The following is an 18,309-nucleotide window of genomic DNA, read 5'->3' as shown; positions in this document are numbered from 1 at the left end:
GGTTCTGGGGTGGGGTTGGGGATGAGTGGTTTGGGGTGTGGGAGGGGGCTTAGGGCTGGGGCAAGGGGTTGAGGTACGGGAGGGGATGCGGGCTGCAGGCAGTGCTTACCTCAGACAGCTCCCGGAAGTGGCCAGTATGCCCCGCAGGCACTGCCCCCCAGCTTCCATTGGCCACAGCTCCCATTGGCCGAGCTTCCCAGGCCACCCCTGTGCCTAGGAGCAGGAGAGACATGCCGCCGCTTTCGGGAGCCGAGCGGAGCCAGGGCAGACAGGGAGCCTTTCTTAGCTCCACTGCACTGCTGACCGGCCCAGCAGTGCTGATCGTAGCCACCAGGGTCCCTTTTTGATTGGGCATTCCGGTTGAAAACTGGAAGCCTGGCAATCCTAAGTGCTGTGCAAGCTAGGACTTTGTTCGGAAGCCAGCTATTCACAACTACCCACCATCATACTATGTTGTTACAAAGTCTTGGCTGCAAAAACCAACATTTCCACCTTTTGAAACTTAAAATTTCAAAGGCTCTAGTCTTGCAGTTTCTCAATATTTGGTTAGTGAAGTAAAAGAAATAATAGATACGTGAATATGGAGTTACAAGTTAGTGCCTGATACTGCAAGCCCTTACTTACGTGAATAGTCGAGCCGAGTGAATGAGGGAACGAATAAAGATTTGTGGAATCATGCACACAATCACTCCAGGGTTTCTTTTAGTTCTTTCTCTTTCGGTCTCCCTGCCACTCTGTAGTATATTAAGGCATGAACAGGCAGTAGGTTTCCGGATTATTACTGCATTGGGAAGCACCAGGCAGAAGAATGACTTCAACCACAAGCGAAGTGCAGTAATCCTTTGGAAATGTATTGCTTGTTGTTTCTTATTAGTAAAGTGCAATAGAAATGATAACAAACCATAATTCTGTGAAGTGCTGAGCATCCTCCACTCCCACTGAAGTCGATGGGTGTTGTGGATGTGCAGTACCTTTTTTAGGCCTTGATCTACCAAAGCACTTAAGCACATGCTTAACTTTAAGCACGCAGATAGTCCCATTGATTTCCATGAGAGCACTTACAAATTTAACATTAAGCATATTTTAAGTGTCTTGCTGGGTTAGGGCCTTAGACCCTAAAATAGTTTAAAATACCTAACAAAAAGAAAACCTAGGTCACTGCATCTAGTGGGGTTTATTAATACAGAAATGGCATAACTGATAGCCAGTCAAAAGTCCGCATTTTTATCTGTGCTCTTAAAGCTATGAAATACCATCTCAAGTATGTGGATGTAGTAGATGCAGCTCCTTTGAAGCACTTGACACTCTCTCTTTGAACCGGTATTCAACTTGATTTTAGAAATAGTTTCCATCAACAACATGAATGGGATCCACAGAAGGAGCAATGCTGTCAATATTTGTCACCTTTTTAAAAGATTAACTTTAAGTGCCAGATTTTCAGCACTAGCCTCTTATTACAGGTTAATTTGGCATCCATAATTTACTGCAACTGTGAGCCCAAATATTAGTAATTAGATGCCTCACCAAGTGTTTTCTCCTACAAATCAGGTAACCAGACAGCTAGCTAGCAGTATTTATTTGTGTCTGTAATGCATTGTGGGGAGAAAACAGCAGCCAGAATCAGAGGATTTGGGTGCTACCCCAAATTTTAATGAGCCTCTTTCACAGTGCTTGCAAAATATACACATAGTGTCTTCTGCACATGCAAAATATGTAATTGCCCATGCAAATATTGAATTGCCAAAAATGTACATGCATGTCTACTGAAATTTGGCCCCAAGAATCTTCTTTAATGAAATGATAGGTGCACTTGGTGACAGTCAGTAGCCATTGTGATAAATGTGTAGCTTTACTCTGACAGTGTGTGACTGTATAAACAACTTCATATACATTTAGTGGCATTGTGGACTGAGTATAAGGAACTATGATTTTCAGTTTTCCCTATACATTGTTCACAAATGTATTTTATCTGTAACATGACACATGGCTAGAAGCCTTTGCAGAATATATTTCTCCATAATTGAACTGCTGTGAGTTCCATTCACTGTAATAGTAGGTCAGGTTGGTGAGGTTATGCATTAATAATCAATTCAATTAGGAGAAACAATAAATTCTTTGTCAGCCAGTTTTGCACCCTAACTGTGAATGTAAAACCTTGGCAATTTAGCATATAAAGTTCTTCATGTTTATAAAATAAGTTCTTTATGTTTGTGGTTCGTATTCTCATTTCCAGCACTTACTTTGCATATAAATTCACATTCCACTTCCAAATCTACATTTCCAGGCTAACGTGTATGCCAGCATTATTTGATTCGTAGGATGAACAGTAAACAATGAGCTTTTTACCAAGTAAGAGTTAATTGTCCATACAAAAACTTGTAGGTGCAACCATTTCTGTTTGCTGCTGTTAGAAATATAAAAAAAAGAATAACAAACATAAGATTCTAGGACAAATAATTAAAGTGAGTTGGTGTTCTGCAGCTGCATAATTACCAAAATCCACAACAGACCAGTCTGATAGTGAGTTACGCCCTTTCCCTCTCAGGGGGTTCTCAATTCATGTCCTTGTTTTGCTGGTTTTTCCATGCAGTCACTGAGCAGAGTCTTGGATCTTAACTGTGCTGGTATATGTTGTTTGTGACAAAGAAAAATCTGGAGAGTTTTTAAAAGAAATTCTATTCCATTGAGTTTTTAAAAGTCCAGATCCCATCATGGTTGCAATAAACAGTGCAGTCTCAGTTCCTCAGGTCAACCCCCAGTGATGGCTGATGTGCTGATCAGAACAATATTTTAAATGCTGGAGAGCATAAAGATATAGCCTGACTGGCCATCAGGAACAAAAAAATCTAAGTAACTTATAATATTTTAGTGAAATAAATACATACATGTTAGTTATTCTAATATTGGGCGTAATCCTGCTTGTGTGGGAATTTGGTGTGTGGAATGGCTTTTTAAAATCATTTAAGATCCAATACCTCTCTCACTGAAGTCAGTGGCAAAATTCCCATTGACTTCAATGACAGCAAGGCTGGACCTGAAATTTCCGATTGTGCGTGGCTGTACGGCATGAGAAAGGTTCTTTAGTTATTTTCCTACAAGTGATTTTGGGCATACAAGACTTGCTCCTGCTCTCATTGGAATCAGTTGGAGTTTTATATAAAACTGTATTTGGTTTAACTGCAAAGATTGATCATATGCACATATATCACAAAGCATCAAGAATTTTGTTTGCCATCATTCGTTGCAGTGCATTTCATAACAAGGAACACCTATCTAAAAGATGTGTTAATGTAAACTTTCCCTATAGATATTGATGAGTGTGAAGACAATCCTAACATCTGTGATGGAGGCCAGTGCACTAACATACCAGGAGAATACAGGTGTCTTTGTTATGATGGATTCATGGCCTCTGAGGATATGAAGACTTGTATAGGTAAGTGAAAACACCTCTGATTCCTAATCTTTCTAACAAGCCATCTTCCTTAATTAAGTGATCAAAGATGATGATAAAACTAGATTTATTTAAAATATGTAAGCAAATAAAAATAACAGTGAATGTTCTAGCAAGAATAACGACTGTCCAGGCAGTCGGGTGTCTTTTGACATTACATATCAAGACTACAAATATACTTGGATACCTGCATTTGGTGAAAAGAGGGTTTTGGTTCCAGCACTCTGTCAAATTGACTGCTGCCTCAAAACTGGCAAACATTAAAACTTAAAAAGCAGTGCTGCTGTATTTTGACTAGCTATGGCCACATGGACAACCCTTCTGTGCAGACTATTTTTGTCAATAGTAGGAATCATCTGCATGTGTTCAGAGCTTTGGCTGAGTTAAGGATGACCATGATGACCATGCCGTCTCTCTTCGGGTCCCATTCCAGAGTGTCTCTATGCAGCTCAGATCACACAGGGTGCTGTAGGATGGCAGATTTAGGGGTGAGCCAAAATCAGAATTCTGGCCAAAACTTACACCAAGACAAAACCATGTGGGAGTTTAGCATGTGTTGGTAGAGCAAAATATTGAAGTCAAGATTTGCTGCATGGCTAGAAGAGTAGAATTTTACCTTTACATTTTAAAATTGAACCACACTTACTGCCCTTGTGGAAACATCAACAGAAAAAAAAACAAAATATATTGAGGACAGATAATAGACCAAGTTTATCCTTAGTGTAACCCCATTAAATCTGGCCATTTGTAATTATTAATGAAAGCTGGCATTAAAGATAAGAGGTGCTGGGAAATAAATATCAGTGCAATAACATAGCAATATTAAATCTGATTTGGAAATGTACAGTATTTTACATTGGTGAAGAATATTTAGCCTAATTTATTTTTTTCTCTGCACATGTAGACACATTTTTGTACCAGTACTAATGTCTCCAAGACATTGGGTTAGTTATGGTCTAAGAATTTTGTAAAATCTTAAAATTATGTTCTCTAGATGTCAACGAGTGTGACCTGAATCCAAACATCTGTCTAAGTGGAAGCTGTGAGAATACAAAAGGCTCATTTATCTGTCATTGTGATATGGGATATTCAGGCAAAAAAGGAACCACTGGTTGTACAGGTAAATTTTAAAGTTAAGAATTATCATCATCTGATTCTTCATTTCCCTTTTCTAGCTTTTAAAACCTCTCTTGTATCTGTTTGATTTCTGTTCTCTGCAAAATGTTACACTGTACAGAGTCACTGAGTTGGTGCTGTGTTTGTTTGGCATAATATTGGGCCTGATCCTTCTCCCATTGAAGTCAATGACAAATATCCCATTGGGAGCAAAGTTGGGCCTATTATTATATGGTTGCTGGTATGACCGAAAAGAACATGTAATTCAGCGTAACATGACAAGACCACATGAAGACCACCACGTTGGATTTGGATTGGATAACTGTATATGCAAGTAATAGGCATCTATTCCAAATATTATTTTGGCAAACACTAGTAGCTTTAAATCTATCCTAAAATATATTTTCAGTTTTTGCAAAGTGGCAGAAGTACAGATACCTGCCTAGCTGAATTATAAACATATTTCGGCAAAACCAAAATGTAAATTATTTCACAGCAGCAGCCAGCCAACAGTGCTGAGGTTCAGACTTACACGTTCAGAGGATAGCATTAAAAACACAAAATGCTAGTATCTGAGCCAAGGTGTTGAGAGTCATGAGCTTTGCCCAAAATATGAGCACAAACATATGTTTAATTTAATTTTGAATACAGATTTAGAGTAAAACACAGTTCTGGCAACCTTTATGAGACAAGTATATATGCTGATAAGTCTGTCCTTACAGAAGTATATTATTAATGTTGTACAATAGGTGTCAAAAAGAGATTATGCTGATTTTTTACAGCTTACATAAAACAATGGGGGAGCTGGTGTTCTACTTGGTACATTGGACCTCGCCTGAAGTTGTGCATTGGTAACAGCTGCCTTTTACAGACGTGAACTGATCTAAATCCAAGAAGTCCTTGATTTTACCCTGTAGACCAACATTTCAACATTCTTTGTTTCTACTCTAAATTACACAAAAAGATACAGAGCTTTAGTTCTGCAGACTTGAAAAATCCTTGTGATGTTCAGTCACATCCACCGCAGCTGTCACTCTCAGGGAAATGAAAAGTGATGACACAAATATTGGTTTGTGACGTCTGCAGGGCTATACTGGTCAGTTAAAGCAGCCAGGAAATATTAAGTAATTGGTAGGAGGTGGAAAGGCAAATAAAGGTCCTACAGGGAAAGGATCTGGGGTATTATTCGGAGGAAAAGTTTCTGGAAATCCTTGCCATATTGGTGACATCTGGTGTAGGCCAACTGGGAAGAAAATCTCACTTGAAAACTCGTCCATGACAGTGTTGGTTTACTAATAGAGTAAGGCTGAGAAATCTCTTCCTTCCAACCTTTTCCTCTGATTTAAGCACTGATATCCAGATAGAAAGAGCCAGCTATTTCTGGTACTTCTGTTTTCTAAAGTATTTCATCAGCCTTTCCCTCTCTTTATCCTTCCCAAAGTAGCCACTCCCGCCCCCTCCCTTACTCACCCATCCTACCTTGTCACCCAGCTACATTTCGAGATATAAAATCCAGCATGAGCAAACACAGACAGCCCCTTCCCCCGCCACCCCACCATGCTAGTTCTGATCCAGCTGGAATGCTAAAGCCATGGCAGCGTGAGTGGAAGGAGAGGCTAGTCACCCTGAGTACATACTTGTCCAAGACACACTATTTTTAGTGTGCCAGCTTGATCAGTGCTAGTGTGGGTATGTCTCCTCGAGCTGGAATTTACATCTTCAGCTCGAAATATTGAGTATAACTACTCTCTCAGCCACAGAGTCACATAGCCAGTCACAGCCAGTGCAAGGGGGAGAGGAGGGCTTGACATTGTGAAGAGAATGGAGAGGGAAGCTGAAAGGTCGTGGTATCTCAAGAGCAGCTTCTTTCTGTGGGGAGGAGGGTGGCAGTAAGGGAGGGGCTGGAAAGCCTGAAGAGCAGCTGCTTTGGCTCTGCAGGTTATTGGGGAGAGGAAGTATGTATAGTAAAGCAGAGGGAAACGCTTCTTGTAGTCCACCACAAGGGGCGCTGCTGTGCAACTATCTAGTTAGCTCAGCAGCTCGCCAGGCAGAGAGGGCTGGAGTCTGCACAGACCTGCAGTTTGTGTACAGGAGGGGACAGGCTCGCCTTACGTGTAACTGGCTTTGTGTACAAATGCTTGGTCAGCTGGTGGCCCAGCTCAGGCAAGAGCATTACTGAATCAGGGTAATGGAAAACATTTAAAAACAAGAAAATCTCATCGGGTTAGAACTGCATCACTTAAGGTTGACTCCATTCTCGCTGTGCTCTCCCAGTAGCATTCCTTTTCCTGTCACAGCTGGCTCACTGGGGTTACTGCTGTGTCAGCATCCCACTACTACTGAAAACACAGCTAGTGGGCAGCAAATGAAGACAAAAGGGACGTGAACAGTGTGTGAAGGTGATGGGAGTGTGAAGGGTGACAGAGAAATGAAAACTGTCCCAAGCTGATGGCCTAGAAAAGGGATGATTGTACAGTCCCCACTGCAGTCAAAATGTGCACATTCCTGGGCATTAAAATAAAAAACGCTATTTGTCTATAGACTGTTGAACTCTCCCATCATTCTCTGCACAAATCTAGTGTTACAGCCAGAGTTCCTGTGACCAAGCAGATGAGCACTGTGGAAGCAGCATTTAGTGCTGGTATCATAGAAGGGATTCTGCACTTGTGCTGAACAGCACCCTGGTCATAGCGCATAATTCTTTGCCTCGTATAGATAAGTCAAAATCATTCACTTTTTTAAAAGAACAAGCACTCCTGTGAAAAAAATTACAAAAATGTGTATGGATTTTTGAAGGGGAGGTTCTCTGTTTCCTGAGAACAACTAAATAATGTCCTCTGGGTTACATTACAGTTTTGTCTAAATATTTCACCTCCCTTGTTATTACTGATTGTTTCCATTTTAACAAGTAAACATGTTGTTTTCCCCAATCATTTAGCAGTATTCAAAATCCACCCACTGCCTTACATTCTCATCCCACACAGATGTTAGGTTTTTTCCCTTCAGTTCTCAGTAAGAATGTGGACAGAGTTTAGGAAAACAGTTTGTTTTAAGCAAAGATGTACATAGTCTATGAAGCCAGTCTAGGGAGAGTGCTACAAATGTTTCGTTTTTATTTACCTATAAAACAGGCTTTCCCATAACCAAATTAGGTGAGCTGATTTTAATTTTTCATAGAGGGAATGGGATGTAGTTGCTAGAGAAGAGGATTGTGGGTCAGGTATAGAGGTGCGCAGAGCCCCTCCCCTCATTCCAGATTGTGCAGCTGTCTGCAAAATTTCCCATCACTGTGTGTGTGTGCACATTATGTGGTGGGGAACATAAATTCTTTGTATTCATGCACAGGTAAAATCCTGTATTGGGACAAACTCCCCTTTTCTTCATTGTGGTTCATTGCCCATGCCTAAGAGTTGCCTGCGAGTTCATAGTATCCCACTCTGGTTGATTTAAAGCCATAGATTTACTGGATTTGATCTACATATGCAGTACACAATGAGGGACAAATTCAGCTCTGACTTATGCCCCGTGTATCCTATCCTGTTGCCACTGCATGCATGCAACTTCTATTGATGTCAGTGAGAGTAGTGTGGGGACTAGATAAGCTCCTGTTCTTGCAACAGGTTTGCTTGGGGTACACATTAGGGCAGAATTGGGCTCAAGCCGTCAGAGCATTGAAGATGAATGTTTATAAAAGTCAGGTAACGAAAGCAGCAGAAAATAAACCAGCCTTCTCCACAGCAGGTTCAGAGAATTGAGAAAAGTTCATTAACAGAATGTGGGCACAATTCTGTAGTTCTGACTCAGCCAGGACTCCCAGTGAGATCAGTGGGAGTATGGGTTGAGTAAGGAGTGAGCAGCATTGAACGCCATGGGTGTAATAGAGACATGGCCAGCGTCAGACTCACTGGGGCCCAGGGCAGAAAGCCCAAGCCCTGCCATGCGGGTCCGAAGCCCATGCCCGAGGTTTTCAACACCGTGCAGTGGGGGGGTTTGGGCTTTGGCTTTAGCCCTGTGCTGCGAGTGCGGGGGTCGGCCTGCTCTGGCTTTCTGCCCTGAGCCACAGTGAGTCTAAGGCCATCCCTGCCGAAGCCCGAGCCCCGCCACATGGGGTTGAAGCCAAAGCCCGAGCAACTTAGCTTTGCAGGGCAATCGCTGTGCTTGCCACCCCCTAACACCAGCCCTGAACAGAGAAATGAATTAGAGCAAAAAGCCCACTCCCACCCATCCTTGTGAAGATGATTATATATAAAAGAGCGGTCAGTATGACTGTTAATTACTGCATACCTGAAAACAAACACATTGCAAAAGAGTATGGTAAAAGCAAGGATCCAGCCCTGCAGCTGTCACTCAAGAGCCATCCCATTGACTTAGAGTAGCCCTAACTTTGCAGCGTGTAAAATGTGCTGCATTCTTAAGCCTGTCTCCCTCTCTTCCTTGCCCCTCCTCTAGCCTCCATCCATTAAAAACACATTATGCCTCAGTCTGGTGGCACAGGAGAACTCTGATGTCAGTGAAACACATACATTTCCCCTTATGAATTTGGGAGCAGGCTATATCAAGTTCAATACTAAATGATGATAATACATCAAGTGGGGGAAATATAGAAAGCTGATGGTGTATGTCAAGCAAATGAATTGACCCATGTAAAACTGGGAGATGCTCACCGTTATGTTGAATAAAAAGCAAGACAGTTCCCAAAAGAAGGTAGTGGTTTCCTAGGCCACTCACTGCTTGCCAGAGTCAGGAAGTCATGGGGCTAAGACCAGGAGAAATTAAAGTTCCCCCCGCTAGGTTTCTCTAGTTGTGTCAGAGGATGAATTTCAGCTGAGCTCTACTTTTCTACGCAAATCCATTTTCTACAAATTGCTTCTGCTGACCCACCTGCTGATACGGGATTTTCTCCATCAGGCAGGGACCCAGGAGGGCATATGCCATGTGACTTCTATGTGACCTTCTCCATGGAATCTGGGCACAAACTCAAAATACAAACGGAACATCAGTCTGATAAAGTTGACAGATTTTCAGAAAGAGCCAATAAATAAAAATCAGAAAATACTTTTATGGAAGTTTGCAGACATGAAAATCATAGAATATCAGGGTTGGAAGGGACCTCAGGAGGTCATCTAGTCCAGCCCACTGCTCAAAGCAGGACCAATCCCCAACTAAATCATCCCAGCCAGGGCTTTATCAAGCCTGACCTTAAAAACCTCTAAGGAAGGAGATTCCACCACCTCCCTAGGTAACCCATTCCAGTGCTTCACCACCCTCCTAGTGAAAAAGTTTTTCCTAATATCCACCCTAAACCTCCCCAACTGCAACTTGAGACCATTACTCCTTGTTCTGTCATCAGCTACCACTGAGAACAGCCCACATCCAACCTCTTTGGAACCCCCTTTCAGGTAGTTGAAAGCAGCTATCAAATCCCTCCTCATTCTTCTCTTCTGCAGACTAAATAATCCCAGTTCCCTCAGCCTCTCCTCATAAATCATGTGCTCCAGCCCCCTAATCATTTTTGTTGCCCTCCACTGGACTCTTTCCAATTTTTCAGCATCCTTCTTGTAGTGTGGGGCCCAAAACTGGACACACTACTCCAGATGTGGCCTCACCAAAGCCAAATAGAGGGGAATGATCACGTCCCTTGATCTGCTGGCAGTGCTCCTACTTATACAGCCCAAAATGCTGTTAATCTTCTTGGCAACAAGGACACGCTGTTGACTCATATCCAGCTTCTCATCCACTGTAACCCCTAGGTCCTTTTCCGCAGAACTGCTGCCTAGCCATTCGGTGCCTAGTCTGTAGCGGTGCATGGGATTCTTCCATCCTAAATTCAGGAATCTGCACTTGTCCTTGTTGAACCTCATCAGATTTCTTTTGGCCCAATCCTCCAATTTGTCTAGGTCCCTCTGTCTCCTATCCCTACCCTCCAGTGTATCTGCCACTCTTCCCAGTTTAGTGTCATCTGCAGACTTGTTGAGGGTGCAATCCACACCATCCTCCAGATCATTAATGAAGATATTGAACAAAACCAGCCCCAGGACCAACCCTTGGAGCACTCCACTTGATACCAGCTGCCAACTAGACATGGAGCCATTGATCGCTACCTGTTGAGCCCGATGATCTAGCCAGCTTTCTATCCACCTTATATTCCATTCATCCAACCCATAATTCTTTAACTTGCTGGCAAAAATGCTGTGGGAGACTGTATCAAAAAAATAATTCCAGCTAAACAGAGTTGGTTCACAGGTTGCTATTGGATTAAATTCACCCCTATAGACAGCATGCTCCAGGCCCTCTAGCCTACTTACGCCCCACTGAAGCCCTTAATGTGAAGTGAAAATGGTTCATAGAACCTTGCATGGGTTCTGTGTCTGGGGGTGAGTGTGTAAGTTTTCATAGTCTTTCAGTGCATTAGCTTCAGGATGATACTGCAGTCCAAATATAAAAAAACATAATTTATTCAAAAAGTCTGGCCTCCTTCTGCCACTATCCTTGCTCCTGCCAGTACTGGTGGCATGGCTTCTCCATTCAGGTGCAAGGAAATGCAGAGGGTTCCCAAAGCGTGAGCAAAGCTCTGATGATGTACCACTAAATAGGTCTCTGCCATCTCTGCTTTCTGCCCTGGATTTTCAGAACATGCAGAAATACACATACGTAATTGGTGTGTGTAGTCATTGTGCGTGCATGTTAGCTGGTTATTTGTTCAAGCAGTTGCCACTTTTGTGAGCATAAGTGCAGTAATTGCATATGCCAGTTGTGCGTACGTATTGTTACTCATGCACAATTAGAAACATTTGTGCCTCTGTGATTAATGGGAGATACCTTATTTGTTACTTTATTCATGAGAACAATGAATATTAGAAGTCAAAAAGAAGTAAAATAGCTAACAGTAAATGAAGACTGACGGTTTGTCCCCACTGAGCCTGGAATTGCTATGGTGTCAGAGCTGCCTGTTATTTACCAGGAGCATAGTCATCTGCTATAGTCAGACAGCTCCCTTGGTGTCAATGGGAGTAATGTGATTACAAAGATGAGAACACGTGTGCTGTGGTATGGGCGCACAATGGGACCAGCTGAGGATGCAGTGTGAGCCTTAGATTGTAATTCCTTTGTTTTTGTTGGCTTCCCATAGCGTTATATTTAAAGGGAAACTTTCACACTGGAGGAAATTTAGGCAAAGAGAGTGTTTATACAGATCAGTGACTTGACCTTGCACTCTTTATTTTAGTAAGAATCCCACTAAAGTCAATGGGAATTTTGTTGGACTGAAGTCTGGTGTCAAATTCTGGCTTGGCTAGCATTTTCCTGTGTTCTCTTTGCCCCCGATTCTAGTACTCTTATTCCAGTTGAGTGGTGCCTTACTCCTTGAGCAGTGCCATGCAAATATATGGAACTATTTGTAGAGTAGGGCACTTCATACTTTGAGGAAAGGTGGCAGAATCTGGCCCTTTGCTGTTCTGGGAGAGATCTGTTTCACTAAAAGCTTTCCCCTTCAGAACTCACTTTCTCTTTTGTATGTCATCCTGAGAAGTCTGAATTCAATACTTATGGCATCCTCAGGCCAAATTAAGCCCCAGTATAATTGGACACAACTCCCATTAATTTCATTGACCCCTTTACACAGGGCTGCCGTTAGCCTGTAGGTTTTTTTGCCATGGAAAGATTGGACCATTAGAATACTAAATAGTAGGATATAACTAGACCCAAGTGGAGTGAATGTCCATTCATTCCTTGGCATTGCAAGACATGATGAGAGAATCAAGCTTCCAGCATCTAGCTTTATAAAAGCAGAAGGATGGACCCTGCTCCCAGTGGGGTCAATGGGAGCTGGACTGTGTCTGTGATCAGGTGATATAGGTCTGTTTACTATTTCTGAAGTTGCCTTACAAAATTGAATCTGAATATAACATAACTAGCATAACTATTGCATGCAAGTTTCCATTTGGTGTTTACTGGTGGTTTAAAAAATTCTTGGCAGAAAAATCTGGCATGATGTTGTTTTTTTATGTTGTTTTGTTGTGCTCAAAAGGTTATAAAGAAGCATGTGATCACTTGAATATTTCAGAGCCTCAAGTAATCAAATACAGAGCACCCTTAGTATTACCAGTGGTTTAACAACTTTTTTAAAACATTCATGTCAAGATTAAAGATGCAGACAGCTTGCCTGTTTTTCTTGTCACTACATACTGTAGTTGACCGCTGGAACTTCTTTCTAGCCTTTCTCTTCACTCTAAACCAAAATTAGCTTTCTTGACCACCCTTAAGGTCTTTAATAGACACTTGTTTCCTGCCTAGGGTAATATTATCATCTTACAAGTTTCTGCACATGATTAAGGAAAATATGTTATAGGGTTATCTGTTCCTGGCCTTGTTTTTAAACTTTTTTTTAAAAAGTGCTCATTTGCATGATTTCTAGGATTGCTAGTGTTAGTCTGCATTAATGAGAAATGGACTCAGGCTGCCAGATTCAGATCTTGATATGGACCCCAGCAACCAAATTTTGGACCAACCCAAATACTGGGGATGTTCATGTCAGGTTTTTGCTTCAGACTCCTCTCCCATTTTAGTAGAAACGCCACAGAAAAAATTGGACCCTACCTCCTCCATTGCTCTGTGTAGAGGAAAAAAAATAAAACACAGCAGGCTCAATACTGTCACCCAAACTTGCAAAATGAAGGGAGTTGGCCTGCATGTCCTCAGTTCCCTCTTCCCAGAGTCACAGCACCTCTGGAAGGGGGAGGATCTAGGAGTGAGTTCTCTAGGTAGGTTTCTTCCCCTAAGAAGGGCACAGATCTTACAGTCTAAAAGGCAAACAGACAGGCAAAGAAAGAGTAGAAGAAAGGAATACAAGAAACAAAGCAAGATGGTGTTTAGACATACCTTGATGATACAATAGTTAGCTAATATTTAAAAAAAAATTGGAAATATAAAACTCTCCCCAGTTGCTCCTCTCCCTAACTGGTATTAGTTGGACAATTTCTGTTAGGCATGATAGTAGATGCATTGAGATTCTTGGGTTTGGGGCTGGGAATTTCCATGGTTCCTAGTCCAGATCCCCGACCCTTTTTAATCTACCCCAAGAGGAGAGTGGGTTGGGTTCTCTGTATGTTAAATCATGCAGAGTAGGGTTTTTTTGCCTTCATTTTTCCTTTCCATCGGCTGTTCTGCAGAATGGGATGATTTGGCGTAAGTTACCACAAAGGCAGTTTAAAGGGCTGGAAACAACTGACAGAAACTCTGAGAGGCTTGATGTGAATTCTAGACAGTTTACATCTTGTATGGAAGTAGAACAAAACACACCTAGAGTCCTAGGATACAGTAAATGTTGTAAAAGCCATGGCTCATGTGTGAGAGAATTCCTGCAGCATTTGTTTTAGTTACCAGAAATCATTTCTAAAAACATTCTTTGAGTTTATACCAGTTCTCCAAGTGCTTATATTAAGCACTAATTTTGTGTTGTGATAAGGAAAGAGCTGCATTAGGTTTGTTTTTCTCTCTCTACAATTTTACACTGCCCAAGAATCAAAGTAAGGGGAAAACAAGAAGTGCTGAAATGGAATGTGCTGGCAAGCCTGAGAAGGTTGAGGAATAGTATAGATGGCTATATGTCGTCTTTAAGGATGGTGTCCTTTTCTTCCCTTTGTTTAGGTGTGTTGGGTTCCTGATAAATAATACTTCCAAATACTCTCAGTCCTGTGCTTTTCTCCCATCTGCCTTCACAAAAGGACCAAACATAGTGGGTCAAATCTTCCCCCTCCCCCCCCCATCTCCCATTCTATCTGCTTTGCATCACTCTGGCAGTGCAAACATTGGCTTTACTGGTGGTGGGGGATACCCTTGGCATGCTAGTTGAGCAGAGCTGGCATATAGCACCAATCCCATTCATGCTGTATGGAGTATGCCCAGTGCTGCGCCCCGGTGATCCCTTGCTGGAAGAATGGCCTCTTGGGGCCTGTGACTGCTCAGTGCAATTTAGAGCAGCCCTGAGCCCCCAGCAACGCCCAGGGCTTGGGTGGTAACAGTGTAATACAGACTTTGCCTCCTTTTCCTCAGCTACCAAGTACAGCTCAGGATACAGGCTGGTAAAATGTCAGTGTCTCCCTAATGTAGGGTACAAATCCTGGTCCTCGCACCGGGTCTGAGTTAAACGGGTTTTGCCAAAGGGCTTTCTAAGGCTGTCTGGGGGAAATAGAACCCGAGGCTACGGAGCATCTGCTGCAGCTTCACTGCTCTAGCGAACTCCATGGCTGCTGTTCCCTTTCTTTCTGGAGGCCTGTGAATCCCCATACCAGCACTCTTCCAGCATCACACCAATGAAAAGAACAAATACGGCACTCCTTGCACTGCAGATGTTACTGGGGCTTTAGAGTATATTACACCATAGGGCTCCTAGGTGCTATGTGCTTCAAAAGTGCTTCTTTAAAAACTGCCCAACCTTCCCTCCCCCCGCCAAACAAAACACAAAATAGTAGGCCAATACACGTTTGAAATAAGTCAACTATTCAGTAGCTTTTCTTTGCCATGAGTCTTTCTTTTATGCCTAATGCTTAAATGCTACTAGCAATTAGAAGCAATTTAAGAAAAACGTAGTCTTGCTGGACGTAAGAAAAGTTTGATGTGTGAGCTCTTTCACAAACACCCCTCCCCTCCGTGTTATTACAGATATCAATGAGTGTGAAATTGGAGCCCATAACTGTGACAGACATGCCATATGTACAAATACGGCAGGGAGTTTCAAATGTGAGTGCAGCTCAGGTTGGATTGGAGATGGCATCAAATGCACAGGTGAGTTTCATACATTATGTCTGATTTAGCATTGTAAGCCATCAATAAAAGTGTTTAGACAGCTGTGGAAAGCAACATTGTATCCACAACTTTAAAATAAATTGCCACACATATTAAAGATGTCAGTTTATCTTACACTACAAAGGAAGAATTCACTGTCATGTGGAAGACATGTCAGCATGAACAGTTTCTCTTGCTTGGCTTGCAAGGCTGGTGGAAATGAAGCAATGTATGGAGATAGTTTGTGCACTTGAAGGGATATCCTGATTCCATTGAAGTCAATGGGAGTTTTGCCATTGACTTCAATGGAGCCAGCATTTTACCCTTTATCTTTAAGGGAGGGGTCTCGGTGATTCCCAAGTGACACAGACATCCTAGCAAACTTTCTTAGCTGAGTTGCAAATATGCTGGAAATCCGTTTTTCCTGTCAGAGAAGAATATCTGAGTGGGGAAGGGAAGTGCCTGTCATGAACAGAAGAAAAAAGAAATCTCCCTTCAAAATGAGAGAGAACAGCTAGACTGCCCTAAACTACTGAATGCACCAACCCAGAATATCCAGTGATAAATGCCGGGTGTTTTCTTAAAATCTGTTAAAACATGTCAAGTAAAAAATCATGAATGTGTGTTTTTTTGTTTTTGTGAAAGATTATTTAAAGTAGAGTTTCCCTGTGCTATGAATTGAGGATTTTAAAGGTTGCATTGACGATGGATTTGGTTTTACTAATGCAATTTTTGTTATATTAAAGATCTGGATGAATGCTCCAATGGAACACACATGTGCAGCCCACATGCCAATTGCAAGAACACAATGGGCTCTTACCGTTGCCTTTGCAAGGATGGCTACACTGGGGATGGCTTCACTTGTACAGGTGAGCTTTCTTTTGCAGTGATGCAACTCTCCGCATGTAATACCCATGAATCTTAGTGACTAGTTCTAGGGAAAATTTACCCACTGCTTATAGGTAGACTAATTTAAATGTGCAATGTTGGGTCGATATTTACAATTGAAAACTAAAACCTGATCCTGCAGTCTTTCTATGCCCAGAATTCCCATTGAATTGGACTTATAAGTGTGTATCAGTTACAGGATCAGGCTTTGGCAGCGTGAGTCATAAGAGCAAAGTGTTTTCTTTGACACTTTCCAGCCTCATGTTAAGGTGTATTATGATATGTCATGTTGCAATGTCTCCCATTTCAGGTAGCATGACATCATCTGGCAAGAAAAAGTTGACCAGTATAACTTGACAGCATTTTTTTTTCCCTTGTGAAGATGGAAGGTTTTCATGGCTGTTGCTTGTAAAGAGATGTGGGTGGCAAACTTATTAAAACAGTGCATGGCGGTATAACTGGACCAGTTAATAAACCAGATTATTGGCCACCCACGTAACATTTGAGTAATGGGGCACATCTGTTAAAATTCCTTTGTATAGTTGCCTAAAATGTTTTTTTTTTCCTTTTCAGAAGTGAGCATGTGTTCACTGCCCTCTTATTGCATGATCAGCATAGTACCCTTAGGATGTGGTGCTCATACATAGATGGGCCAAAGTAGCTACTTTTGAATAATGTCTTGTGTAAATTGTCACCAGAGACATTCCCCACTCAGACTTAAGTCTTCTACTCTGACCACAGATTAGCACGTCACATCAGTCGCTATTGCTACTAATTTGATGTAGAAGTTGATAGGCTGCAGTGTAAACCCCTACAATATATAGAGCTCTAGAGAGTAGGCCAGATCCTCAGCTTGGGTAAATCAGCAGCGCTCTGTTATCTGTGCTGGTTTACACCAGTTGAGAATCTAGCACCACGTTTGAAGTTAATTACATTTGAATTATTCTGTTAATGCTCTTTATACAATTCATTCTTGAATCTGATTCAGCTTCTCAAATGGCCTTTGTAACCTCCATTTTTTTATTTTCTAGATGTTCTTCCTTAATTTTGAGGTGTATATGGACTGTATCTTTGGGGAGGAGGGGGTTAATGAGTATTAATTAAGTTTCTGGATTTCGATAGAACTCCTCTTGAAATGCTTGTACTGGTTATTGCTCACGGGTTTGAGAGCTGGATAGAATTCGCTAGACGAGTACTGTGCAGTGTTTCCAGCACACCTGTGGCAATGTGTGCACATCACTCTTGATAAGCAGTATGTTCGCTTTTCCAGTCCTGGATTTCTATAAGCTGAGACTGCCAGCCAAACTGCATTGCAGCAAATGTGCTGTTTTTGTGATGTGTAAAATGTCAGCTAAAGACTAAGAGCCAAACTCTCTGAGAGGTAGTGTGGTCCAGTGGCTAGGGCACTGTTCCCAGCTCAGCCACTAACCCGTCGGGTGACCTTCACCACTGTCTGGCTCTGTCTCCACTCCCTCTCTTTGTCTGTCTTTGCCTTGTTAGAGTGGAAACTCTTTGTAGCAGAGACTATCTCTTGCTATTTATTTGTACATTGTACAGCACCTCGTACAATAGAGGCCTGATCTCAGCTGGGGCTTCTAGGCTCTGCTGTTTCACAGCAGTCACCAATCTCCCTCCACTTCTTGCTAATTTTAGCCACTTTTAAAAATCTAGACTAATTGCTTCTTTTTTCTTTTTCATTGGAAATTTTATTTTCAAAGTGACAGAAATGCCCCAAGCCTTTTAGTATGACAAGACCGGCACATAACCTGACTACAGTTTCTTCTGCAAATGTTCTCAATTAATGTAACAGTGAAGACTTTTGGATATATATGTGCCTTAGCTGAACTGAACATCAATGAGAAAAATATTTACAATATAATGCAATTCCTCTTCCTTTAACAGACCTTGATGAATGCTCAGAAAACCTGAATCTCTGTGAGAATGGGCAATGTCTCAATGCTCCAGGAGGGTATCGCTGTGAATGTGAAATGGGATTTTTACCAAGTCCAGATGAGAAAGCATGTGAAGGTAATTCACTGTAGCCTTTAAATAACACTCTACAAAATCTGCCT

At 41.9% G+C, this 18,309-nt stretch overlaps 1 protein-coding gene across 2 annotated transcripts in view; it reads left to right on the top strand.

Moving 5' to 3' along the window:
* Positions 1-18,309, top strand: part of FBN1 (fibrillin 1) — a 217,390-nt gene that overhangs the window by 145,204 nt on the left and 53,877 nt on the right. For both annotated transcript variants that reach the window (XM_077829074.1, XM_077829073.1), the window contains 5 exons: positions 3,308-3,433; positions 4,446-4,571; positions 15,227-15,349; positions 16,096-16,218; positions 18,140-18,265. In XM_077829074.1, the coding sequence (XP_077685200.1) occupies positions 3,308-3,433; positions 4,446-4,571; positions 15,227-15,349; positions 16,096-16,218; positions 18,140-18,265 (624 nt within the window). The remainder of the gene's footprint in view (positions 1-3,307; positions 3,434-4,445; positions 4,572-15,226; positions 15,350-16,095; positions 16,219-18,139; positions 18,266-18,309) is intronic.

The sequence above is a fragment of the Eretmochelys imbricata genome, chromosome 10 (genome assembly GCF_965152235.1).
Source record: "Eretmochelys imbricata isolate rEreImb1 chromosome 10, rEreImb1.hap1, whole genome shotgun sequence".
Classification (NCBI taxonomy): Eukaryota; Metazoa; Chordata; order Testudines; family Cheloniidae; genus Eretmochelys; species Eretmochelys imbricata.
Note: the sequence above shows the minus strand (reverse complement) of the source record. Positions and strands in the feature narration are given on the sequence as shown.